Source organism: Chiloscyllium plagiosum, unplaced genomic scaffold, assembly GCF_037043375.1.
Source record: "Chiloscyllium plagiosum isolate Xiang-an unplaced genomic scaffold, Cpla_swu_hap1 HiC_scaffold_22, whole genome shotgun sequence".
Classification (NCBI taxonomy): domain Eukaryota; kingdom Metazoa; phylum Chordata; class Chondrichthyes; order Orectolobiformes; family Hemiscylliidae; genus Chiloscyllium; species Chiloscyllium plagiosum.
In genome coordinates, this window is record NW_028270160.1 from 44,005,995 (window position 1) to 44,032,766 (window position 26,772).

The 26,772-nt window shown below is 41.7% G+C and overlaps 1 protein-coding gene across 2 annotated transcripts in view; it reads left to right on the forward strand.

Annotated features, from left to right (window-relative positions):
• Window positions 1-26,772, forward strand: part of blnk (B cell linker) — a 211,709-nt gene that overhangs the window by 30,701 nt on the left and 154,236 nt on the right. For both annotated transcript variants that reach the window (XM_087998990.1, XM_087998991.1), the window contains exon 3: window positions 16,279-16,325. In XM_087998990.1, the coding sequence (XP_087855116.1) occupies window positions 16,279-16,325 (47 nt within the window). The remainder of the gene's footprint in view (window positions 1-16,278; window positions 16,326-26,772) is intronic.

Consider the following 26,772-nt stretch of genomic DNA (forward strand, 5'->3'; position numbering starts at 1 on the left):
AGATCGCAGAAAATGGGGGAGATACTAAACGAGTATTTTGCATCAGTATTTATTGTGGAAAAGGATATGGAAGATATAGAACATGGGAAATAGATGGTGACACCTTGAAAAATGCTCATATTATAGAGGAGGAAGTGCTGGATGTCTTGAAATGCATAAAGTTGGATAAGTCCTCAGAACCTGATCACTTGTACCCTAGAACTCTGTGGGACGCGAGAGAAGTGATTGCTGGGCCTCCTTACTGAGATATTTGTATCATGGATAGTCACAGGTGAGCTTCCGGAAGACTGGAGGTTGGCTAACGTGGTGCCACTGTTTAAGAAGGGCGGTAAGGACAAGCCAGGGAATTATAGACCAGTGAGCCTGACGTCGGTGGTGGGCAAGTTGTTGGAGGAAATCCTGAGGAACAGGATGTACAGGTATTTGGAAAGGCAAGAACTGATCAGGGATAGTCAACATGGCTTTGTGCGTAGGAAATCATGTCTCTCAAACTTGATTGAGTTTTTTGAAGAAGTAACTAAGAGGATTGATGAGGGCAGAATGGTAGATGTGATCTATATGGACTTCAGTAAGGCGTTCGACAAGGTTCCCCATGGGAGACTGATTAGCAAGGTTAGATCTCATGGGATAAAGAGAGAACTAGCCATTTGGATACAGAACTGGCTCAAAGGTAGAAGACGGGGTGGTGGTGGAGGGTTGTTTTTCCGACTGGCGGCCTGTGGCACTCGACTGGTTACAAGGATCGGTGCTGGGTCCTCCACTTTTTTTGTCATTTTATACAAATGATTTGGATGCGAGCATAAGAGGTATAGTTAGTAAGTTTGCAGATGACACCAAAATTGGAGGTGTAGTGGACAGTGAAGAAAGTTACCTCCAATTACAACAGGATCTTGACCAGATGGGCCAATGGGCTGAGAAGTGGCAGATGGAGTTTAATTCAGATAAATGCGAGGTGCTGCATTTTGGGAAAGCAAATCTTAGCAGGACTTCTACACTTAATGGTAAGGTCCTAGGGAGTGTTGCTGAACAAAGACTTTGAAGTGCAAGTTCATAGCTCCTTGAAAGTGGAGTCGCAGGTAGATAGGGTAGTGAAGAAGACGGTTGGTATGCTTTCCTTTATTGGTCAGAGTATTGAGCACAGGAGTTGGGAGATCATGTTGCGGCTGTACAGGACATTGGTTAGGCCACTGTTGGAATATTGCGTGCAATTCTGATCTCCTTCCTATCTGAAAATATTGTGAAACTTGAAAGGGTTCAGAAAAGTTTTACAAGGATGTTGCCAGGATTGGAGGATTTGAGCTATTGGGAGAGATTGAACAGGTTGGGGCTGTTTTCCCTGGAGCGGCTGAGGGGTGACCTTATAGAGGTTTATAAAATCATGAATGGCATGGATAGGGTAAATAGTCAAAGTCTTTTCCCTGGGCTGGGGGGAGGTTCTAGAACCAGAGGGCATAGGTTTAGGGTGAGAGGGGAAAGATATAAAAGACACCTAAGGGGCAATCTTTTCACGCAGAGGGTGGTACGTGTATGGAATGAGCTGCCAGAGGAAGTGGTGGAGGCTGGTACAATTGCAACATTTAAGAGGCATATGGATGGGTATATGGGCCAGGTGCTAGCAGGTTGGACTAGATTGGGTTGGGATATCTGGTCGGTATGGACAGGTTGGGCTGAAGGGTCTGTTTCCATGCTGTTAATCTCTATGACTCTATAAATAGTCAGAGGACCTTTTTATTGCAAATTGTAATAGGTGTTCTATATACATGATCGACAGGAACCTTTTTATTCCTGCGGAATTGACTGCCAAACTCTGGGTCTGTGTGGACATGGATCTTTTCATGTATGAAAGCCATTCTTACCTCATCATGGCTAATTATTACTCAAGATGGTTTGAGGTTAAACTAATATCAATGTTGAGAAGCTTTTTGAGAGCTGTCTGCCATGCATGGTGGTCTGGGTGTTGCTGTTTCTGACCACAGTTTACTCATGAGATGCTTGCAGCATTTGCAAAGGCCCTGATTTACAGCATGTCAGCAATTCACCTGGAGTTCAGAATATCTAAAAGAAAATCAAGATTTTCTGATCGCTGTATTCATGTACCACACTACTCTGCCCTTGTCAGTACTGACCCTATCAGAATTGCTAATGGGATGTAGATTAAAGCTCAATTTTCTATATTGCCAATCCAAACGTGTGCAGGTTAGTGGATTGGCCAGGGTAAATTGCCCCATAGTTTTCGGGGATGTACAGGTGAGGTAAGTTCACTATGATAAATATGGGGTTACAAGTGGAGTGCTGGTTTGGGTGGGATGCTCTTCGAAGGGTGGGTGCAGACTCAATGGGCCAAATGATCTTTTTCTGCACTATAAGGATTCTATGATCATCAGTATCTTGGGTATGAGAGAAAATACAAGGAGCATATGGACCCTTTCCAAAAGTAACACAAATCCAGGAAAAGGCAAATGCAGGAATATAATAAACATTACTGCATCAAAACATTGCTTAACTGGCATATGAGCAATCAGCTTGGATAAAGACCTTTTATAGGAAAGGTACATATTTGGAGGCAAACTGCACTGGCAGTATTGATATAAGATACACAAGAGTCTTATTCATTATAAATGTAATGAATGTATCTGATTGTTCCAGGGTACTCAGTTACTGCCCTTAGTGTGGGAATCACCTGCTGAAGTGGAACAAAATCAAACCCCTACAGTGGATTTCCACAGAGTACCAGTGTCTTTGCTCATCCCTTGATTCATGCCACCCTTTAGCTCAATAGAATCTGTGACCTAATGGATGCCAGTAGAGAGAAAGCAAACTCTCTGATTCTTTTCACGTGTCTCTATGCCTGATCACAGACTTTTTTTGCCCACCTATCAGTATAGAAGAATCAAAATTTGGAAAGGACACAAAGAAAAGGGTGAAATGTGCAGTAGTTGGTGTAAAAATGTTTTTTTTTTATTAGCCAGATGTTTAAAGATGTAATAGTGAAAATTGTTAAAATGGCTGGTGGATGTTTTATTGCCAGTTTATGGTTTAAACTAAACCTTTTCAGGTGGAGGCAGGAGTCAGGAGTGTGTTTGTTTATAGGTTATAAACCTGGCCCTGATTGGAAGGAGAACTTACTGAAAGTAAGTGGAGGTGAGCTGTTAATTTGGTCAAGGTCAGCTTTGCTGATTAATTCATGTCTGAGGGGTTACTGAGGGCAGGGAGAGCAATGGGATCATCAGAAATGCAGGCCCTATTCTCATGGAATCATGGACTACCTCCAGTGTGGAAGCAGACCATTCGGCTCACAGAGTCCACATTGACCCATTGAAGAGCATCGCACCCAATCCCATCCCTGAACTCTACATTTCACATAAGTAATCCACTGAACCTACATTATCCCTGGACAAATATGGGCAACTTAGCAGTGCACCTAACCTGCACACCTTTGGACTGTGGGAGAAAACCAGACCATCCGGAGGAAACCCAAGCAGACACGGGGAGAACATGCAAACTTTACATGACAGTCACCTGAGGATGGACTCAAACCTGGGTCCCTGGTACTATGAGGCAGCAGTGCTAACCACTGAGCCATCGTGCTGCCCTGATTGACTTTAGGTGTATTTACTGTGGTTACAGTTTGGACCAGAACATCGAAGTTTGAAAAGCTGAAAGGATCAAGATTTTTTTACATTTTGGAGGGCAGGTGGAAAACTTGATCTCGGGTTAGAGCAGAAATTTGAGAAATTGATCTTTTTGTTTAACTCTCTGGCAATAATTCGCTCTTCACTCTACCCATAAGTTAATCTTTCCCATTCAAAACACTGCCTACCTTGCTACGTTGAGTTAGTCTGGATGTGACAGCTCCTGAAGGCTGTCCACCTTAATGAAAACGTGAAAAGATTCAAAGTTGAGATCCTAATAAGCTCCTTACATGTGTATTGCCTGCTCATTAGTATACATTAGTTCACTCACCCAACAACTCCTGACCCTCTCAAAATGTTCCAGTTTTACAAATGGAAGTTGGAGGCTTCGTGCATTATGTTGGTGCCAATTTTGTGTTCACTGTCCTCTGTTCAGACTCCCTCCCAATGACAATAATCCAAGTCTGATTGGGAAATTGGTTTAGTAATGATTTGACACTGTTGGCGTCCCCCCAGCAGTGCAGTAGGAAATGCAGCGATCAATTTATGCATGGGAAGCATCTACAAACAGCATTGTGGTAATGACCAGATCCTTTTAATGTTTTCATTTTGGCACACCAAATGCAAAGTTAACATTGCGAACATATAGTTCATGAGTTGATATTAACTAGCCATTAAGATTGCTACCCCAAGTCATTTCTGATGAAGGGCTTATGCCCGAAATGTCAACTCTCCCGCTCCTCAGTTGCTGCCTGACCAGCTGTGCTTTTCCAGCACCACACTCTTACATTACATTACATTACAGTGTGGAAACAAGCCCTTCGGCCCAACAAGTCCACACCGACCCGCTGAAGCGCAACCCACCCATACCCCTACATTTACCCCTTACCTAACATACGGGCAATTTAGCATGGCCAATTCACCTGACCTGCACATCTTTGGACTGTGGGAGGAAACCGGAGCACCCGGAGGGAACCCACGCAGACACTGGGAGAACGTGCAAACTCCACACAGTCAGTCGCCTGAGGCGGGAATTGAACCCGGGTCTCTGGCGCTGTGAGGCAGCGGTGCTAACCACTGGGCCACCGTGCCGCCCACAATGACTTGACAGCCCCAAGTCATGCAAACCTTTGGCAATTGAAATACAGACAAGACCATGTCTTAAGTCTTAATATGGACAGCTGTCCAGGAAATTCACGTAAGTCATTGTTCAAGGATGGATCAACACAAAGAGACTATGGAATCCCCAGTATTTCTGTTTCCAAGGTTCATTTTGAACAAAATGCAGAAATCTAAACTCCATTGTCAACACATGGAAGTGAATGGAGACTATCAACCTTCCATGGTCTCTCAATCTGTGAAGCATCTCAAAAACTGTAAGTCACAAGCCAGGATATTGGAAATAATATGATTACCACTGCCTTGTTTGGAAGGGACCATCAAACATGTGAAAACTCATTTGGTGATGCTGCAATGTCTTTGGTCAACTTTTAAAAATCAGTAAAAGTTGTTTGCAGGCAGCTCCACCAGAGAGTAATTTAATTAGCAGTTCATTGGTCAGAAAGCCAGATCACAAATTAGCTGCAAGTCAGCAAAGATAATTATCTGTAATACCTTGAAAATAAGAGTCACAGCAGAGGGAAGGACTCACCCATGCTGTTCAAATTTCAAGTTCACCTGAAAACCAATCACCCAGAATTTTGGTTACCAGCAACTTCATTACCTGCTGGGATTCCTTTTGTTTACAAGCACTGAACTTCAACTTGAAAGCATCAGAAGTATCTACTGAATTATAGGCCCACCGCACGAGAGACTGTTAATCAAAGACTGAGATAATTGTAGATATTTTCTAATCTACCTGTTCAGAGATATTATTACACACTTCAGCAGGTGGGACTTGAACCCGAACCTCCTGGCTCTGAGGTATGGACACTATCACTGCATTCAAGTGCCCTCCTGAGATAATTATAAACTATAATGGTACATTGCACTCTCATATATCAAATCTTTGTACATGTGAGCTATCACATTTTTTTCCAGTTAAGTGCATGAGAACAGTTAACCTGCTTTATTTTAAAACACAACTGCTTGGTGCTGAAATTCTTCCACAGACTGACAAATTTCAAAGGTTAAGAAAATACATGCTGTATTTTCTTCACACAAACAAAGTGTTTTTGGCAGTAAGGAAATACATACTTTCTGTGAGTAGCACTGTTTTTCTGTTTATAGATCTACATGTTGACATAAAGTCTTAGGTGGTGTATTAAAAATATCATCAACTGAATTGCAATTTTATATCTATGATATTAATAATTGATCATGGAATTTGTTTGGTGCACTTCCCTTTTGGGGTGAACTGGAATTATATCATTATACCAGAAAGCCAATGATCTTGTATGGTATGGGTAGTTAAAGAGATGATTTCTTTATTTCAATTCAGCAAGAACATTTGAGAAGAGGCATTAGATCCTTTTGAGTTTAAAACTCTTAACTGTGGGAATGTAAAGTCTGTGACCAATGTTTCCTTTTATTTAGCTTTAGAGAAATGGCTTAGTAATTGAGAAGGTGAGGCTGCTGAGTTCTGTGAACTTAAATACCTGATGGAAATAGGTTACTTTTTCTAATTCTTCTTCTTAAAATAACAGGATCTCCCCTAAAGCGCGTTGACATCCTTATTGTATTTTGTGGTTAAATTTTTCCATGCTAGTACTTGTAACAACATTGACTATTGATGACTGGATATGACTATTGAGTATGACTGGGGTCATGCTCCCATCTACTTTAGCATCAAAATTCCCTTGTCTATATTTCGAGAAACATTATTCTTTACTAGTTTATTTTTGTGGACATTTCCACTCACCCCTCTTCACAAGCCCATAGGCCAATCTCTCTGAATAATTCACTCTATAATTCTCAGATGCCCATCATTTGGCAAGATGCTTTTTTTTTGAGATGCTGTGCACCAAATGTTTATTTAATTAAATAATAGGATTAAAATCAGGTAAAATTAATGTTATATATTCAGTTTGTTGGGCTGGACTAACCCAGAAAGGAAGTTCAGCCACTAAGGAAAGCATTTGATTGTTTAAGGTTGTAACAAGCTGGAACTCCTGCCTCACAGGGAGGCGAAAGAGCTGCGCTACCTAATCTTCCTCCTCAATAACGAGAGAAATCTATCATGGTAAGATGGCAGATGCTTTCCATCAAATAGCTTCAAGCCTGACCACTAAGGAGTGGAGAAAGTGAGGTCTGCAGATGCTGGAGATCAGAGGAGGAAATGTGTTGCTGGAAAAGCACAGCAGGTCAGGCAGCATCTAGGGAACAGGAGAATCGACGTTTCGGGCATTAGCCCTTCTTCATTCCTGAAGAAGGGCTTATGCCCGAAACGTCGATTCTCCTGTTCCCTAGATGCTGCCTGACCTGCTGCGCTTTTCCAGCAACACATTTCCATCACTACTTAAATTTCATCCAGTAACTGTGTATGTCCATGGGTCACTTGTCCAGAAAGGTTTGTAGAGCACTAATTGGAAAACTACCCATGGTTTTGGTTTTATAAGTTTTGGTGGCTATTCTTCAGCTGGTCAGACTTTTGGAAGCCAAAAATTATGACTGTCTGTCACTAAGCAGGCAATCCCCTGTCCTGGGTACAGTCCTTCAATCTCCCATCTAGGTCAAAGGATGCCCCCATTCATCCCACAGCCCACCTACCCATCTAAAAAGATTCAGACTATCCACACTGGTTTACCACTGGGGTAGGCTGACTCTTTCTCCTCTCGCCTGGAGCTGGAATAATTAAAACCCAGATGGGACGAGGCCCTTAAATGGATGCTCGTTCACCACTTAAGGGCCTCAGTTGGTCGAGCTTGGGTCTCCCTGCTCAGAAGGTCATTCCAGTGGCAACTGGTTGATGTCAACCTGCCCAATTAACTTCCCTCTTGCCACCCTCCCCATTGCTTTTCAAGAGGGGACGATTTGTAGCTTTGCTTTGTTCATTTCTCAGCTGTCACATAAAAGAATTGCTGCCACCATGTGGACGAAAGGTGAATATTTCTGAAACTTTACATTTAGAAATGGAGCAGCGCTAACATCACCAGGAACGATCACATTTCCGAAACCGCTGCTATCTGTGCGCAAAAATCAAACAGCTCATTCTGATTTAGCTTGGCGTGTCCTCTTCAGTGATCTACTGGCTCAATTACTGTGCCCTTCTGGGTAGTTCCCTTATCTATGATCTCTGATCATAACATCACAAAAAAATAGATGGGATAGTGGTTCAATTCTTATTGGTGGCAGGTCTAAGCCTGTAGCTGCAAACGCTCATCTCTGCCTTTCTTAGAAAACCACCACATTTGATGAAAGAAAGGAGAGAGGTATGCTGTACAACAGTCCCTTTTCGTCTGCATTGTTATATCCAAAATAGAAAGCACAAGAATTTAAGCACTTAATATTAGATGTCTGATACTCAATGCTTTGAACATTCTGCCTTCCATTACCCTTGTTACCACTGTTAAGTTTGAGTAAGTGCTCAAATTGCCATGTAATAGCTAACATTTATTTCCAGTATCTTTTAGCACCAAGAGGTTTTCAACCATTTTTATTTGCAAAGACCAGCACCCATCCTATTCCCTGCCTATAGCTTGTGTTATAAAAATTTAGCAAAGCTATGGCTACACACAAAAATGTTATTGTATAGATGTTTGGCCAAAAGACCGTGAGATGTAGAAGACACAAGCCGTTCAACCCCTCGAGGCTGCTCTTGCATTCCATGAAATCATAGCTGATCTGATAATCCACTAACTCCATGTTGATGCCATCTACATGGATTCCAAAAGGGTTTTGAAAAGGTCTCGTCAGACTGGTTATGATGCTAAGAGGCCATGGGGATTAGTGCAGTTTGGTAAAGTTGATCCAAAATTGGCTTAGTAGCAGGAAGCAGAGGGAGATGGTCAGAGGTTCTTTTGTGACTGGAATCTGTGCCTAATGGCATACCACAGGATTCCACATTGGGTCCCTAGCTGTTTGAAGTGTATGTGCATAATTTTGTCGTGAATGTAGGAAGTATGTAAGTAAGTTTACAGATGACCCAAGAATTGCTAGTATAATGAAATAGTAAGGATGTCTCATTACGGGACAATATACATGGGATGGTCAGAGGGGTAGAATAATGAAATGGTCAGATGAGCTAAACAGCAGAAAATGAATTTATTCTGGAAAAGTGTGAAATGCTGCATTTTGGGAAGATGTACTCCCTTGCTTTGTACATGTTAAATGGTAGGGCCTAGTGAGTACTGAGAATCAGAGGGACCTTGGTGTATGTGTCCACTGATTCTTAAAGGCAATAGTTAAGAAGGTAGAGGGGATACTTTATTAGTCAAGACATTGAATAGAAGAACATGGAGGTTATGATGGAGCTGTAAATACTGTTAGGCTACAGCTGAACTATTATATTCAGCTACGGTTACCACATTGTAGGAAGGATATGATTGCGCTAAAGAGGGTTCAGAGGAAATTCACCAGGATGTTGCTTGGGCTGGAGCAATTCAGTTATGAAGGGAGACTATATAAGCTGGGTTTAATTTCCTTTGAGTAGATGAGATGTAAAAGGTCATTAAAGGAATATATGGAGTATATAGGGAAACCCTTAGTCAGGGGTCAGTAAGCAGGGAACAAATTTTTAAGACAAACCGCAAGTTTAGAGAACATTTGAGTGTGAGTAGAGGGAAGAACCCTCAAGACATTGAAGAAATAATTAGCTGAATACTGAAACACTGTAACACACAAAGCTCTGGACCAAGTGCTGGAACATAGGATTAGAATAGAGAGATGCTTAATGACTAGCATGGACATGAAGGCCAAAGAGCCTTTCTCCATATTTTAAAAACTTTATGACTCTTGCTGATTAAAAATTTGTCGATCTGATCCTTGAATATACATAATGACGTTGCCTCCGCAGTTCTCTGCGGTAAAGAATTCCACAGATTGACTACCCCCGAAAGGAGAAATTCCCTTCATTTTTGTCTTAAATGTGGAAACTCTAACACTTAAGATTATCCCTACTGGTCCTAGATACTCCTGCAAGTGGAAGCAAGCTCCTTGTCAAGTTCTCCATGAATCTCAAGAAGGTCTTTTCTCATTCTCATACTTCACAGGCCTAAATTCTCAACCTCTTTTCATAAGATAGTCCCTCCATACCCAGGATCAACCCAATCAGCCTTTTATAGACTGCTTCTAATGCTGTTAGTTATACAACTAAACATATGAGTTTATACATTTTGCTTTTCTAAAATATTAATTTGGCAGTCCTGAGCAGCAATTTCCTCGAGACATGGAACTATTTTTAATACGTGCCTGCACATCTCATGTTCAATCTGATCCAGCTACATTCAAATTGATACATTGTTGCAGAGGTGGGTGGGCAGTCATCATCTGACTGGTACACTGTCACTGAGTCAAGTAGACAGTCATGTTTGTATTGAGCTCTGAGCTACCAACCACTGGCAGCTTATGGCTGAAGTAGTTTGTTGCCACCATTCTACTTTTCTATTCTTTTTAACCCAGTTTATTTTGTTTAAACAGCCCCTAATGGGACTCTGTAACAAAAAAGGCAAATTAATGGTTAATGGAAACTTATACAAAGAAATGGAAACTTGAAAAAGCAAAATAATGTCATTCATGGTGATGATCCACCCAACCAGTTTTCCTTTCTATACTATGTCTAAGATCCTGTTTAGTGTTGGAAGATAGACCATTACTGTTTATAAGAACAGGCACTTAACTAACTGCCATTTGTTATGCATGATGTGTGATAGCATAGTTACTAATTAGGCATAATTACTAAAAAATTGTCAAGAGCAAGAAATGACATGTCTGTCTCTAGTGGGACCTTGTGCTAGCCTGCCTGATTCTCCACCCAAAGACTGTGGACATTATCAGATGGAGTGGAGCTTAATGTAACTTCAACATAAACTCTTTCAGAGCCATTACCTTGTACAACGGTGGACTTTGAAGCAGGTAGAGCTATCACCATGACTTTTGTGGACCATCATTATGTGAGTTTAGATTAGATTAGATTACAATGTGGAAACCGGCCCTTCGGCCCAACACCGACCCGCCGAAGCGAAACCCACCCATACCCCTACATTTACCCCTTACCTAACACTACGGGCAATTTAGTATGGCCAATTCACCTGACCCTGCACATCTTTGGATGGTGGGAGGAAACCGGAGCACCCGGAGGAAACCCACGCAGACACTGGGGAGAACGTGCAAACTCCACACAGTCAGTCGCCTGAGGCGGGAATTGAACCCGGGTCTCTGGCGCTGTGAGGCAGCAGTGCTAACCACTGTGCCACCGTGCCATGTTAGACTTTCACTGAATTGGGCAGGCTGTCATAGAATGCAGACTATTTTGACAGTCAAACTGGCTCTCATTACGTTTATCTGTTGCTAATTAGTCAATTGGAACTGAGATTTGATGTTTCCTTGACAAGAGGGTACTGGATACATGATCATGAGCCTCTGAGGCAGAGCAGTGGATTCCATTTCCTCCTGCCCAGTGTAAGGCAGGAACTCAGGCTGTAAGTTCTGTTGAGCTGGTGTTGAACTGTGGCTCGGGTTGGAAGGTCTAATTCTGGGCCTTAGCTATTGTGGCATTTGGAGATAAGCATTGAATTGCACAGTTAGGGTAGAAATCCACTGACACAAGTCTCAAGTTTACATGGACCCATTAGAACTGAAGAAGCTGGTTGAGTTTCCTTGCTCTAACACTTTCCATTGAAGAATAGAAATTCAATGCAAGAAAAGATCTTGGAATGCAATGCTAACGTAGGTTCATGCCCATTACTCTATGTTCTACTGTTCAGTTAATGATATGCACACCCCAATCACATCAAGCGTGAGGGGGAAAGAATGATTTTTGGGAGCAAAACTTTGCAAAAAAATCAGCCTCACTATTTCATAAAATTTCTAATTGTGCAAAACTTTTACAACCTATAATATGAGCAGAAAGTACTTCAACTGCTGCAATCAGAATGGTGCAGTTTATGATATTCTAGATGTAAAGTAATATCAAAGCTTGGGTTGTTGCAAAAAATAGTAAGTCAGGATAATTTATTGGACATTAATGTCTCAGATTGAATCAGTTTAAAGACAGATCTAGTAAAGTATGGCTACTATAATGTTATGAGCTGAAAAATGTGTTGCTGGAAAAGCGCAGCAGGTCCGGCATCATCCAAGGAACAGGAGAATCGACGTTTCAAGCATAAGCCCTTCTTCAGGAATGAGGAGGGTATGCCAAGCAGGCTAAGATAAAAGGTAGGGAGGAGGGACTTGGGGGAAGGGCGTTGAGAATGCGATAGGTGGAAGGAGGCTAAGGTCAGGGTGATAGGCCGGAGAGGGGGTGGGGGCGGAGAGGTCGGGAAGAAGATTGCAGGTCAAGACGGCGGTGCTGAATCCGAGGGTTGGGACTGAGATAAGGTGGGGGGAGGGGAAATGAGGCTGGAGAAATCTGCATTCATCCTTGTGGTTGGAGGGTTCCTAGGCGGAGGATGAGGCGCTCTTCCTCCAGGTGTCATGTTGCCATGGTCTGGCGATGGAGGAGGCCAAGGACCTGCATGTCCTTGGCGGAGTGAGAGGGGGAGTTAAAGTATTTAGCCACGGGGCGGTTGGGTTAGTTGGTGCAGGTGTCCCAGAGGTGGTCTCTGAAACGTTCCACAAGTAGGTGGCCTGTCTCCCCAATATAGAGGAGGCCACATTGGGTGCAGCGGACGCAATAAATGATGTGTGAGGAGGTGCAGGTGAATTTGTGGAGGATGTGGAAGGATCCCTTGGGGCCTTGGAAGGAAGTAAGGGGGGAGGTGTGGGCGCAAGTTTTGCATTTCTTGCAGTTGCAGGAGAAGGTGCCGGGAGTGGAGGTTGGTTTGGTGGGGGGTGTGGACCTGACGAGAGAGTCACGGAGGGAGTGGTATCATGTTATGTACCAGCATGGAGTAATTTAAGACAATCAAGCTGTTCACGTGACATTATTAAATGGGACTTCATTCCTGATGGAGGGCTTTTGCCTGAAACATCGATTTTCCTGCTCCTCGGATGCTGCCTGACTTGCTGTGCTTTTCCAGCACCATTCTAATCTAGACAATTATTAAACAGGAGAGTAGTGTGGAAATTCACTGTGACATTGCTATACTGTTTGCTTTTGTTTCAGATTTAGCAAAGTCTGCCAAAAAAAGAAACTTCTGGAGGGTAATTTTGACTTTGTGGAATTGTGCAGGTCACTTGAAAATAAATTGGCAGCCTTTTTACATCTCTGTGAAACAGATTACTGATTAATCATCACATGATCTCACTAATCATTCATAGTCAAAGTTACCCTCTGGTGTTGGACGAATATTTACCAAAAGTTTCTATTCCATTACGAGAACAACAGAGCCAAGGGGGAAGAGGACATATTTGTACTTTACAGTGTACAATGGCATATCCCAAAAGTGATGCTGTCACACATCAATATTCTACAAGGCACTAAATCAGATGTTCAATGCCATTAGCATTAGTGTTTTAAAATCTATTCATGAGCCATAATGCCCTAATTAGAGAATCTGTTAAATATTTTAAAAACTTGTCAAAATGTTAGAATATTTTAACTAGAAGAAAGGTGATTCTTTCCAACGTTGAACAACGTAACTCTGCTTAATGTGATATAATTCAGCTAGAAATAACTTGAAATCAAATAGGAACAATAGTTTATCAGTTTACTCTGTTTCTCTTTCAATTGTTGCCAATCAGTTGACCATACAGTATTACCTCTCTATAAATAGCTTGACGCAGGAAATGAAAGGCTTACAAGTCGCATTGAATCAAATGGTTATTACTGATTTGAGATACGGTTTAATCCCAGCACAGAACATTTTATGGTGAAACTTAATCACAAAGTTTCTTTTTGAATCAATTCTGTCTCCTTCATCTTTCTCTACTTCTTACATCATTGTCCCCCTGGTTTTGTGCCCAGGACTTTGTCCATTAAAGACGTGGTCAGGAAGATGTTGGGAAAGGCAAATAATCAAGCAGCAAGGCACTAGGGAAATGCCCACTCCCAACCAACTCAGGAACTTTGTGGGTGGGATGGCAAAGGATTAACTTTCCAACCCATCCTGATCAAGGCCCTTAAGTAGCCAGTTAACCGCTACTTAAGGTTCCCTGGCTGCAACCAGCCTGATTGGCTCTGATTCCAAAAGGCAGGAACAGTGGCAGTGATTGGGTTTGCTTGTCTGCCTGCCAGGGTGGGATGGGGAGGCCTGAACCTCTTCAACTCTGGCAGACACTGATAGGATCTAGAGTGGCGGTTGCTGAAAGTCAATCCCCAACCTTGCTCCTAAATCCCCTTGGTGTTTCCAAAGGCCAGCATGAGACATTGCTTTCCCTGGAAGTGATTGGCCGAGAAGCTCACTGGCTGATCACTTGCTCTGAGGGTCTTTATTGCAACTCTTGATGGTATGAGTGTCCATCTCATTGTGGAGCTCAGACTCACACTTTAACTAGAAAATAGAAAATATTAGTCTGTGCTTCACCAGTTTCTGTCCCCTCTACTTCTGAATGCAGTGTTCATATTGTAAAATATGACAGTGACATGCGACCACTCTCCTTGTGAGGGTATAGAACATACAACAGTTTAGCTCAGTAGAGGCCCTCCGGCCCTCGATGTTGTGCCGACCTGTTATCCTACTCCCAGATCAGACTAACCTACATACCCTTCATTGTACTATCTTCCATGTGCCTATCCAAACAATCTCCCTAATGTATCTGACTCTACTACCACTGCTGGCAATGCATTCCACGCACCCATCACTCTCTGTGTGAAGAACCCACCTCTGACATCTCCCCATATCCTTCCTCCAATCACCTTAAAGTTATGCCCCTCGTGCTATCCATTTTCACCCTGGAAAAAATCTCTAACAATCCACTCTAGCTATGCCTCTCGCCATTTTGTATGCCTCTATCAAGTCACCTCTCATCCTCTTTCACTCCAATGAAAAAAGCCCTAGCTGTCTTATGAAGAAAGGTCTTTAGACCTGTATTCTGCATTCAAATTCGACCTTCCAAAGTGAGTGACTTTTCCAGGCTGAACTCCATCTGCCACTTAGCCCAGTTCTGCATCTTGTCCATGTCTCGTTGCAACCTACAACAGCCCTCCACACTATCTACCACTCCACCAATCAGGTTATTGGCAAAGTTACTAACCCACTCTTCCACTTCCTTATCCTAGTCATTTATAAACCTCACAAAGAGCAGAGGTCCTAGAAGTTATCTCTGCGGAACACGACTGATCACCAATCTCCAGGCTGAATACCTTCCACCTGCCACCACCTCGATCTTCTACAAGCCAGATAATTCTGTATCCAGACAGACAGACAGGTTTCGCTGTATCCCATGCCTCCTTACTTTCTGAATGAGCCTACCACGGGGATCCTAATCAAACGTCTTTCTAAAGTCCACGTACACCACATCCACAGCACTACCTTCATCAATGTGTTTCGGGAAGATATTGTCAAGCAATGTGACAGCAGGGAATTTGGACTAACAAGGATTATTTTCTGAAATGTACACATATCTAATTTATATATTCACTTTTCATTCTGTATGTTTGGAAAGTGAGCCTCTGTTGCAACATAATGTTAACTTCATCAATGTGTTATTTAAAATACTGTAATCATTTACTGTAATAATTGCATCTTTAAAGGAGTAAAGCTTCTCAAGACATTTCCCAAAAATATGATCAGGCAAGATTTGACACTGAAGAAATATGAGGAGACATAACCAAAAGATTGGCAAAAAGCCACATTTTAACCAATAATTTAATAACACAGAACAATCGAGATCAAAAATTGTGTCTTGAAATATTATCACAGGTTCTAAAAAGACCATTGTCATTCATGTTGCTTTTTCAATGTAAGAGAAACGATGCCTTTCATTTGACTAGACTTTTCTCCAGCTTCTAATCCAACTCCCTCTTGAACTTATTCATATAATCAGCAACTAGTGCCTTGTTTGGTAGTCCATTCCATGCATACCCCACTCTTGAATTTAATCAAAACTCTTCTTTTGCTTTTCCCTTTCCAAGTTTGAGATTATTCACTGGTTTGGGGGAAAATGGGGCAACAATATGCCAGTTCCTCCAACATCTGTATATGTATTTTTCCGCAACATTTAGGAATATGGTCCCCAATATTCCACTCCCCCACACACTTCGATGAGCTGGCACAGTTTAGACTGGCAACAAAAAACACTTCAATTCTCTGAATTGCATTTAGATGGCTTCCGTCTTTAACATGCCAATTGTTGTATTTCTCAAAGCCATATTAAGGAATATAATAACTGAGCTGTCACAAAAGCTCCCAAAATAATATTTTTATCCTTTTTAAAGCAATAAAAACCTTTAATGCACCTACATCTCAGTAAAGACATCTCCATAAGCAAGCTACTGGTCTGAAATTTGACATGCATTGATTTTGCCAGTAATAAACCTAACCTTTTATACAATGTGATGTCATTAATTATTTTTGATCTTAATGGAAATTGCTTTGTTGTATGAAACATTTCACAAAGCAACTATGAACGATAGCTACAAATAAATATCTTTCTCTTTTTTTTCCAGAATTCATTAGATCTTCTCCAGAACCGATTCAATGTGATAAACTACCCGTGAGTGGAATTTTGGTCTATGTTAATCCTTTGTTGTTCCTCACTACTTTATTCTGTAGCTAGTGATGAGTGTTCTGTGTCCTGTGAAGATTAGTAGATTGGTGCTTTTTAACTGCATATGATGCAATAGCAAGCAGCTTGCATTTTCTGTGATCATCTGTCAAGCTGGGAGACTGGCACTTTATAAGAGCACAGCAGACAGGAAGAGCTAAAGAAGAATTAACTGAAATCTCATGTGCAGGGTGAGTTTTTAATAGTGTCTTGAAGGAGTGGTGTGAGTGGAGTTACTTTTGAAGAGAATGCCAATCATCAAGTTAATACTGACTGAATAGAAGTTGCTGGTGAATTTGTTGCCAATCATCAGCATTTCAAGCTGATGGCATTTTGTGGAACAGGCTGGTGTGTTAGCACTTGCTGACAAAACACAACATGGACTGGCGTCCTGGTATGTAGAGAGCGGTACATCCATATCTTTCCTGCCTGGTATATTTGCAGCTGGGGTCAGAATAGCGCACCACAAGTGGATGGGAATAAAATGTGTTAATGGTTGGGAGCATGGGTTGGAATAACATCTTTCTCATCACTTGATTGTTCCCAATGAGTTTTAAGGAATATTTAAATCTTTTGAGTGCTGTGAACTTCAAGAATAGACACAACCAGACTTCCTGATAAGTTGAAATCAAAACAAAGCATAAACCTCCATTCAGAAAACACCCAAAGTATGAAAATTTACTCTCAAAATCAAGGTGCATTCACACAAGAAAAAATGACGAGGCCAGCACAGAGATTATTAACAGCATGACAAAAAATAAAGCAAATGTCTGATCAGTTCTTAAAGATGAACATGTTACAAGCCTTGAAGGATTTCTCTCTCCTGATTCTTTGAATGTAGTTAGAAGTTCAACGTTTTGGGACTGCCATTCAACAGAGGCTGATATCCCATCACCAAGTCACCCTTCCTCAGAGTGAACCGAACCTCTGACACTCCTGTTTTTGTTTTCTTTTTTTAACTTTTGTTTTATCCCCCACAACATCGCAGTAGTGCTTATTTTTCCCCAGCAGCTATGTCGTGTGTGTGTATGCAGGTGTCGGACACGTGAAAAACAAGCATGTAAATCTTTATTTATATTCCACCACCAGGAAGAAAGGAAATACCAGAGTGGCCACTCCTGTTTGTTTTTTTGTTTTGTTTTTTCTTTTTTTTTTTTCTTTTTACACCAGAGTGGCTAGTGACAAACAGTGTCCTTCACAAAAGGGCAGTGCTGTGTGATCAATCCCCTGTTAGTTTTTTTCTCTTACCCCCACACTACCGCCTAACTGCGGTAGTGCTTATTCTTTTCCCCTAGCACCCATGGTGTGCGTGCGCAGGTGTGAGACACAGTGAGCCACTCCTGTCATTTTTTTATTATTTGTTTTTTTGTTACACAAAGTGCATGAACCTTTATTCAAATTCCACCACCAGGAAGATAGGAAAACACCCGGGTGGCCAGTGACACCTCTCCTGTTCTTTGTTTTATGTCCTCTTTTATTTTTTTTATTTTCTTTTCTTTTTTTTTAACCCCCACACTACCACCTAAGTGCGGTAGTGCTTATTTTTTTCCCCAGCACCCATGGTGTGTGTGCAGGTGTGAGACATAGTGAAACCACTCCTGTTATTTTTTTTTTCCTTTTTTTTTCTTTTTTCTTTTTCTTTTTTTTTCTTTTTTTTTCTTAATTTAACCCCCACACTACCACCTAAGTGCGGTAGTGCTTATTTTATCCCCAGCACCCATGGTGTGTGTGTGCAGGTGTGAGACACAGTGGAAGACACAAAGTGCACAAATCTTTATTTAATTTCCACCACCAGGAAGATAGGAAAACACCCGGGTGGCCAGTGACAAACACTGCCCTTCACAGCAAGGGACAGTGCTGTGTGATCAAAACAGTGAAGGGGAGGGTAGGGACTAAATCAAAATAGAGTTGGAGGGAGAAATGATGCACTCCACTCCCTGCGGCGCCCACCTCTCCCTGAACAACCACTCCTGTTATTATCTGTCAAGCAGGGCTCCCTGATTGGGCCAGATTAGCAGCCCCAGTCAGGAAATTATTCTATGAGGTCCATTTGCCTAAGCTAGTTACAATCGCTATGGTGTTTGTGCTTGCTTCTGAGTTGGCTACCTGTACCTTTCATCCTAGAGCTTTGTTGATCTGAGTTGACCTGAGTTTCCCAGATTGAGCTGCTGTGTCCTGTCTTTGAATAATAAGATTTATTTTGCCAATTCTGTGGTGATGTGATCAGTCCTTCCTTTATCCACACAAATGATCCAGATACATAAACCAAAGCCTCTCAATGAATTGCAGCTGTTCATGTTTTTTGTTGTAGAATTTTTTTCTGCATTCCATTCTTTAAGTTTCAAGTTTGCAGCCAATGAGTCTAGGATCACCATTACATTTCAGTTTCGGTAACTCTCCAGACAATAGGAACTAAATTCCAAAACCAATCTTGCCTCCTGAATATCTTTTCAGGGGAAACTCTTCTACATGTATATTAACATTTTAGAGATGTGAGTTGGCTCATGTCTGTACAGAAATCAGAAAATGACTATTGGAATGGAGTTCAATTTAAATAAATGTGAGGCATTGCATTTTGGTAAGGCAAACACAGGCAGAACTTATACAGTTAATGGTAGGGCCCTTGGGTGTGTTGCCAGGGGGCCTAGGGCTGCAGGTGCATATTTCCTTGTAAGTGGGGTCGCAGGTAAACAGCATGGTGAAGACGGCATTTGGTGTGCTTGCCTTCATTGGTCCATGCATTAAGTATAGAAGTTGGGATGTCATGTTGCAGCCGTACAGGTCACTTTTAGAATATTGCATACAATTCTGGTTGCCCTTCTACAGGAAGGATGTTGTTAAACCTGAGAGGGTGCAGAAAAGATTTACAAGGTTATAGCTGGGACTGGAGGGTTTGAGTCAGGGAGAGGCTGAATAGACTGGTGTTTTTCCCCTGGAATGTTGAAGGCTGAGGGGTGACCTTTATAGAGATTTATAAAATCATGAAGGACATTGATAGGGTGAATAGCCAAGATCTTTTTTTCCGTAGGATGGGGAGTCCAAAATTAGAGGGTATAGGTTTAAAGGAAAGATTTTAAAAGTTCCTGATGGGTAACTTCTTCACACAGGATGGTGCGTAAATGGAATGAGCTACCAGAGGAAGTGGTGGAGGCTGGTACAATTAAAACATTTAAAAGGCATCTGGATGGCTATATGAGTAGGAAAGGTTTAGATGGAATGTGGGCCAAATGCTGGTGCATGGGAGACTAGGTCAGATTAGGATGTCTGGCTGGCTTGAATGAGTTGGACTGATGGATCTGTTTCTGTGCTGTATGACTCTGTCTTAGATCAATGTTAATTGTCCTTATTTTGTGCTGTTTTTCTTTTTTAAAAAAAAAATGACAATGCTTGTTATTTTCATACATTCATGGACATTGACATATGTGTGACAAATGGTCAAACAGATGGATAACAACTAAATTAGGAGGATGGTATTGGCAGGGGATGGTGAGTCATAATGAAAGAAAGAATGAAGGCTAATAAAGGGACAGGGAAGGGCAAAACTTGGAGAAGTGTGTTGGAAAGGGGTTAGATGAGGGAAATGGGCGCAACAGCTTTTTTGAGTGAGAGAAAGAAGAATACCAGCATTAGCTCAAAGCAAACGGAGATAGAGAACACAAACTATGGGAAGGGAGACAAGTGTGTTAAATTAAATTGGCAGACAGAAAGAAGATGGGCAGCGCGGTGGCTCGATGGTTAGTGCTGCTGCCTCATAGTGCCAGGGACCTGGGTTTGATTCCATCCTCAAGCAATTGTCTGTGTGGAGTTTGCACGTTCTTCCCACATCTGCGTGGGTTTTCTCCAGGTGCACCAGTTTCCTCCTACAGCCCAATGATATGTAGGTTAGGTGGATTGGCCACGCTAAATTGCCCATTGTGTTCAGGGAATTGTAGGTTAGGTGAATGTGCCATGTGAAATGCAGGGATGTGAGGCTTGGGGGGTGAGGTGTAGGCAGTGGGATCCTCTTTGGAGGATCGGTGGAGACTCAAAGGGCCGAATGGCCTGCTTCCACCCTTCAGGGATTCTGTGATTCAATAATAGCAGCTTAACAGAACTGGAGATGGAGAAAAATGACAGGTTGAATTACAGGAGAGAGAGGGAGGGAGACAAGTGTTTTGCATTATCACCATTAGCAAAAGATAAGGTGTCCCTTTGAGAAGCTGTGGATTTAGTTAGGATACAGGTCTGTGTAGTGGGTTCAAAGAAATGGAACACTAATGCAGCAAGAGATGACTGAGAGTGACTGTTGAGGTCGCTTGGATGTGTGATAGGTTTGTGATGAATTGAAAATTCAATTTTTTTCTTCAATTAAAAATCTATTAATTGTATAAAAGTTCTAAAAATGCACCAGAATCAATCATTTTTTATGTAAAAAGGAATCAGTACAGCTAGTCCCAATTTAGAACTGCACCATAAGCTTTGCACAAAGTTTGGGCTTCCCTTGAGGCTGTAAGTTACTTTCAGGTTTTTTTCGATGTTCGCATGACTCAAGTTACAATGCTAATTAACTATTTGCTTTCCCATGTAAGGATGGTTCTTCGCTGGCTCAGCTATGTTGGGTGGCATATCAGCTTTTTCAAAGCTGATGGTGGTTAGTGTCTGCTACCTTTCTGATTTGCCTCGTACTCTGTTAGTGAAACAGTCAGAACCCAGCTATGAAGAAGTTGTGTGTTCAGGCCTGTGGCTTGAAGAGAATATTCAGAGTACATTGTTTATCAGCAGAACTGATTCCTGGTGATGTATTCAAAGTCCTGTTACTCATCATTGGAAAATACTTTCCTGGTACTCAGCTTCTACAGAAGCTAGAGGGTGCCTACCAGAAACTGTGTGGAATAAAAGTTAAAATTCAAGGAGTGTACATAATATGTTTCTGGTCCCCATGGCAATGTTAATAACTGAGTGCCTGGCAGCTACAATAGCTGCCTAATCTTGCAGGATATTGATAACCACATGAAAATCAATTAGCAGCTAGTTAAGACCGAATGCTAACTGCCTACTACTTGCTGTCACATTTTGTTCAATAAATGTTGGCAACATACAACATAGGCAACTTTTGCACTTGTATACCATGCTTATCTGGGGCCCAGAGGTGCAGTAGGATTTCGCTAAGCTCAATAATGAAAAGCTGGGTCTCTTCCAGCCTACATTCTGCCCTTTCTATTCACAAAGTCTTCCTGTAACCCCCCCACCGTCCAGAACACTCAGCCATCTGACTGCCAGCATGGCAACGTGTGGGTCATGTGATATTCACAAACCCACGCATTACAGCTCCTGGACATGCAGTTAACAAGAGAAAATATAATTGTTTAAATCCTGTAAATAGCTGGCATGCAAGATGCTGGAAGACATGATTGAATCTCAAACGTTAGAGCATGGTGCCCTATTTAAAATCCTCGACTATTTTTGGAATAACTTTAATGGAAAGGTTTTGCATCTGGCTTGCACCCAGGTCTTTATGCCTTCCAGTGGAACAAAGACTCAAAAACATCTGTTTTCAACAAATTAAATATTACGATTGACTCAAATGCCTAGAGAGCTCTTAAATGTGACTTATTCCTTTCTTTGAATGTTACCAGGCTACGCTTGTCTTGGTGTGTAGGTTCAGCTCCAATCTTTTGCAGACATTATACCTTCACTCCCACAAACCCTCCCCAGAATTCTGTTACAGTACTTGAGTAGGATTACATTCCAAACCACCATTTGATCCTTAATTTTAACATTTTGATCTTTTTTGAAAAGGCATAGCAACCAGTTTTTCCCAGACAAGATTGCACTTGTAGACTGAACACTGGTTAATGTTTGGTTAGCTTAATTTATTTGCTATGTACAGGAGTTGAATGCAGGCCAGATATAAATGATTCTGTTTGTCGGGTAAAGAACGGAGCTGAGCATGTGCAGTCTTAGCATTTCACTGTTTGTTTGAAACATGTTCATTATTCTGTGTGCATGGAAGGCAATTTTTTTCTGAAGAAATTGTTAGGAGATTTTTGTTTCCTTGATGGAATGTGGGCATCACTGACTATGTCAGTATTTATTGCCTATCCCATGATCTGAGTGGCTTGTTAGGGTCATTTCAGAGGACAGTTAAAAGTCAATCACTTTGCTGGGGGTCTGGAGTAACATGTAGGCCAGACCAGGTAAGAATGGCAGATTTCCTTCCCAAAAGGGGATTAATGAATTAAATGGGTTTTTAACCACAATCGATTGATTTAAATGGTCACAATTAAGTTAACTTCTTTTTCAATTCTTTTTTAAACTGTGCCTTTTTTTTTGTGAATTTATTGTGGACTATTAGTTCAGTGACATTACTGCCTCCCCTAGTCACTACTTGAAGTGTTGTTTAGAGAGAGTATGTAGAAAGATCATAACGATTCCACTCATTAAAATATTCAGAACAATTATGTAAATAATTTCTGTTTTGGGCCTAATTGTATATTTAGCCATTTCTCCTATGTGACAAACTTTTGCTCTGGGCATCACTTATTTGACGATACCCAATGTCCTGTTATCATCATGGACTTCCTAAACATTTACTCCACTTGAAAATTAACAAAACATCCCAAATATTTGAAGATTGACGACATTAGCATTCATTAAGTTATAAGAGAATGAATGTGATGGTAGTGATAGCATAAAAGAACAAATAGAATTTTTTAATGTACACAAATTATAAAGATGAATTTCTGATGTGTGTATGAACACTGGATCAGTCAATGACTGTTATTTGATAAGCATGATAGACATGTTCATTGGGTGGTGCTATTTGCAATCAGATGCATATCTATTAATTGTCTTTTGCTGGGTGGAAGGTGGAATATTTGCTGGAACACTGGATAATCCTTATTAAACTGGAGAGGATTCAGAAAAAATTTCAGGATGTTACTGGGAATGGAGGCTTGAGGTATAAAAATTGATTGGATAGGCTGTGACTTTTTTCACTGGAGTGTAGGAGGTTGAGGGGTGACCTTATTGACGTTTATAAAATCATGAGGGGCATAAAAAATAAGGTGAATGACAGGGGTCTTTTTCCCTGGAGTGGGGGAGTTCCAAACTAGAGGGCATATTTTTAAGCTGAGAGGAGAAAGATTTAAAAACTACTTGAGAGGCAACTTTTTATGCAGAAAATAGTTTGTGTGTGGAATGAACTACCAGAGGAAGTGGTAAATGTAGGTACAGTTACAACATTTAAAAGAAATTTGGACAAGTTCATGAATGAGAAAGGTAGGAGGGAATTGGACCAAGAGGAGGCAGGTGGGACTAGTTTAGTTTGGGAACATGATCAGTGTGGACTGGTTGAACCAAAGAGTCTGTTTCCATGCTGTATGACTCTTTGACTATGACTCATGCATTGGCTGGAGTGTAGATTACAAGCAGCCAATGCATGAGTGCTCCACAGCACCAGTGCTTTCAGGCTCATTACTGGGCTTTTACCAAGGTCCTATATCCAGATGAGCCCTTCCAGCGATGTGGAAAAGAGATAGGGGGACTGGGTCTTGCAGAGGGGTGTGGACAGTAAAGGAGGGGAGTTGTTCAAGTGGTTACCCTAAGTACTGCCATGCAGTTATATTTTTGTTTATTTTAAATGGCCTGGAAATATCCGTCAAGATGATTTATGCAAAACCACTGTCTGCTTTGGTTCATATCTAATCAAATATCTCTTCCATATTGAATGAAGGTTCCGCATTTAATATGTCATTATTGTGTTTACTTATTCATTGGAATATTTTTTTTGTTTTGGCAGTACCAAGAAATTAAAATAGGGCCAGTGTGGTTTACCAACATATACCCACATAATGATCTCCCCCATTTCTCCATCATCTTGTTCATACACATAGAAGCCATCCTCATGATCTGAACACAAGATTATTTGTTGTTCATTTAGAACCTGGGAGCGTCCTTCTCACTTCCGGCTTGTTCGCACTTTTCCCCTGTCAAGGCCCCATGCTTACTCATGCTTCACTACTGAAGCCTGCAAAAACCTTCACAATCTACTTCCTTTTGAAGGTACAGTGTCATTAAGGATTTGGTGAGGAGGAAGCAAGAATTACACATCATGGCTGCAGTTACATCTTTTTCTGACTCGAGTCAAGGCCCAATTCAATACTATAGGAAGGTAACACTCTGCTCTTTGTGCCTTGCATTTACCAACCTGCACACCAACCAACAGTCTAACCCATCAGCCTTTGAAAAACATCCAAAACCATTGTCACTTAAACTTTGAAAACTGCTGCTTTTCCTCTGGTTGGTGTTCTTGTTGGTTGTCTGTAATATTTTCCTTAGTAAAAACAGAATGGGGTGATGAAGGAAACTGCTTGTAATCTACACTTCTGTACATTCAGCTGTCTGAATCCAAATCGTGGTCACAGTGACTGCAATTATAGGGTTCTCCTTATTTAGCTCTTCTTCAAGAGCAGCACTATTTCCTTGTGATCAGCCGTGTGAGTTTACGTGATGATGCAGAGTTAACAAATTCTAGTGAAGAGGAACTGCTGTCTCAACCAGTTCAATGGCCAGTCGTGCTCTTGCAACAACATTGCCACTGGGACTTAAAGGGGGAGTTCACACCTTTTGGAGCACCTTAGATTGGCACAAGATGCCCCACTAGGTGGCATCCCCACCCCACTCTATCCACAAGGTCACTAGCTCTTGCAGTGCAGTCCTTGCCACAGGAATAGCCCAGCGGCAGCAGGAGGAAGTCCTTAAGTTGCCAGCAATTGGTAATTTTCTCCTCATAGCCACTGCCTGATCAAATGAAAGTCTCTGGGATTTTCTGTTTTCAATTCAGCTTTCCCGTTTCTGCGGTATTTCAATTTGATTATAGTCTGAAACATTCGTTTATATTTTTCCAACAAGATTGCTGTATGACTGCTATATGTTTGCAGAAAAATCTATTTATATTTCAGTCTTCCAATGATTACTTTTCTTGCTATCTATTCACACATTCCATCAAAGTTGCTTTACTAACCACAGCAGAACTAATGTGTCATTCTTCCTTGATTACAACGTACTGCCTTATTTTGAGGGCTCCAAGTGTTTTAATACAATCCTGGTTAGGTAATAGTGCTCACACTATGGGCTGAATTCAGCAGTCAACACTCAACAATTTTCCTTGCGATTTTTGGACTTCACAGAGCTTGTCTCCTTCTCTAGTTCTCCAGCCGCCTGAAGGCAGGTCTGATGCACAGTGCAGTACAACCACCACTATGACGCGTAAACAGATCTTGAATCTACCCCAGCCTCACCATCAATCGGGTTTCAATTTCTCCCCCAACAGGGGAGTCTGAGCCACCGTAACAACATGACCCTTTATTTGTTTGTTATTGTCCAGAGCAAATGGGGAGTGATGGTAAAGACTGCAATTATCTTTCTTCATGTGGCTGACCAGGAATGGCTCTTGGTTATACAAATTTGTACTTGACCTGTTTGGCTGTCTTATGAGCACACATTCCTTGGCTACCAAGTCTTGGAGGCAGACTAGAACCTAGGCTTCTGGCCCCAAGGCAGCAATGTGACCCACTGTGCATCAAGATTTCCACGGAACTGGTAAAGTGAGGATAACACACCTCCCCCAAACAGGCATCCTCATGGAATTCCTGTTCCTTAATGTTGAAAATTGACGATCCCACTCCACCATCACTAAAATGTGAAACCAGGGCTGAATTGGATGCTGTTAGAATAAGTGGGCACTAGGTCGACAATAAAATAGCTTGGCAGTTCACGGACAGAAGGGCATTGGATAGACACCCAGGGTTGAAGGCTGAGGAAGAAGAAATGCCCATTTCCCTCCTCTTCCCCCATTGTAGCTTTGCAACTGGCTACTCCTAAAGAAATGGCCCTATGGCATATTGTTGAGTCCTTCTCCCACTTCACTGCCTGAAGCATAAGAGGCAGGGCTGGAGCAAATTTCAAAGTGTGTATCTGTTTTCTGACATCAACCAAAAAGGGCTGGGTGCAGGACATGCCCATGCCTTCCTCCTGAGAAACCCCACAGCAGAAAAATGATTTAGAACTGTGTTTCTCTCCAGAATCTGCTTGATGTATGGGGCAGAATTTTTAACACATCATGAGGACAGAACAGAAACAAACAAGCAAGCACGTAATGTTGTATTCCAGATCAATCTGCCAGTTTACTTGAGACATCTCACTGCCTCAAGCAGAGTCTGTCATGAGTTCAAGGCCAATTGGAATTTCCCCAAGGCACATTCTGAGGCCTATGTGGCATCTCCTCCATTTGGCGGGGGGGGCGGGGGCAGTTATGGCAGTTTTGTAATTCAAAAGTTTTAAAATTAGTGGAATCTCAGTATGACATTCTCTCACTCTTTTTTTTGTCCTACCTGTCCACAGGTTACAGCCTCTT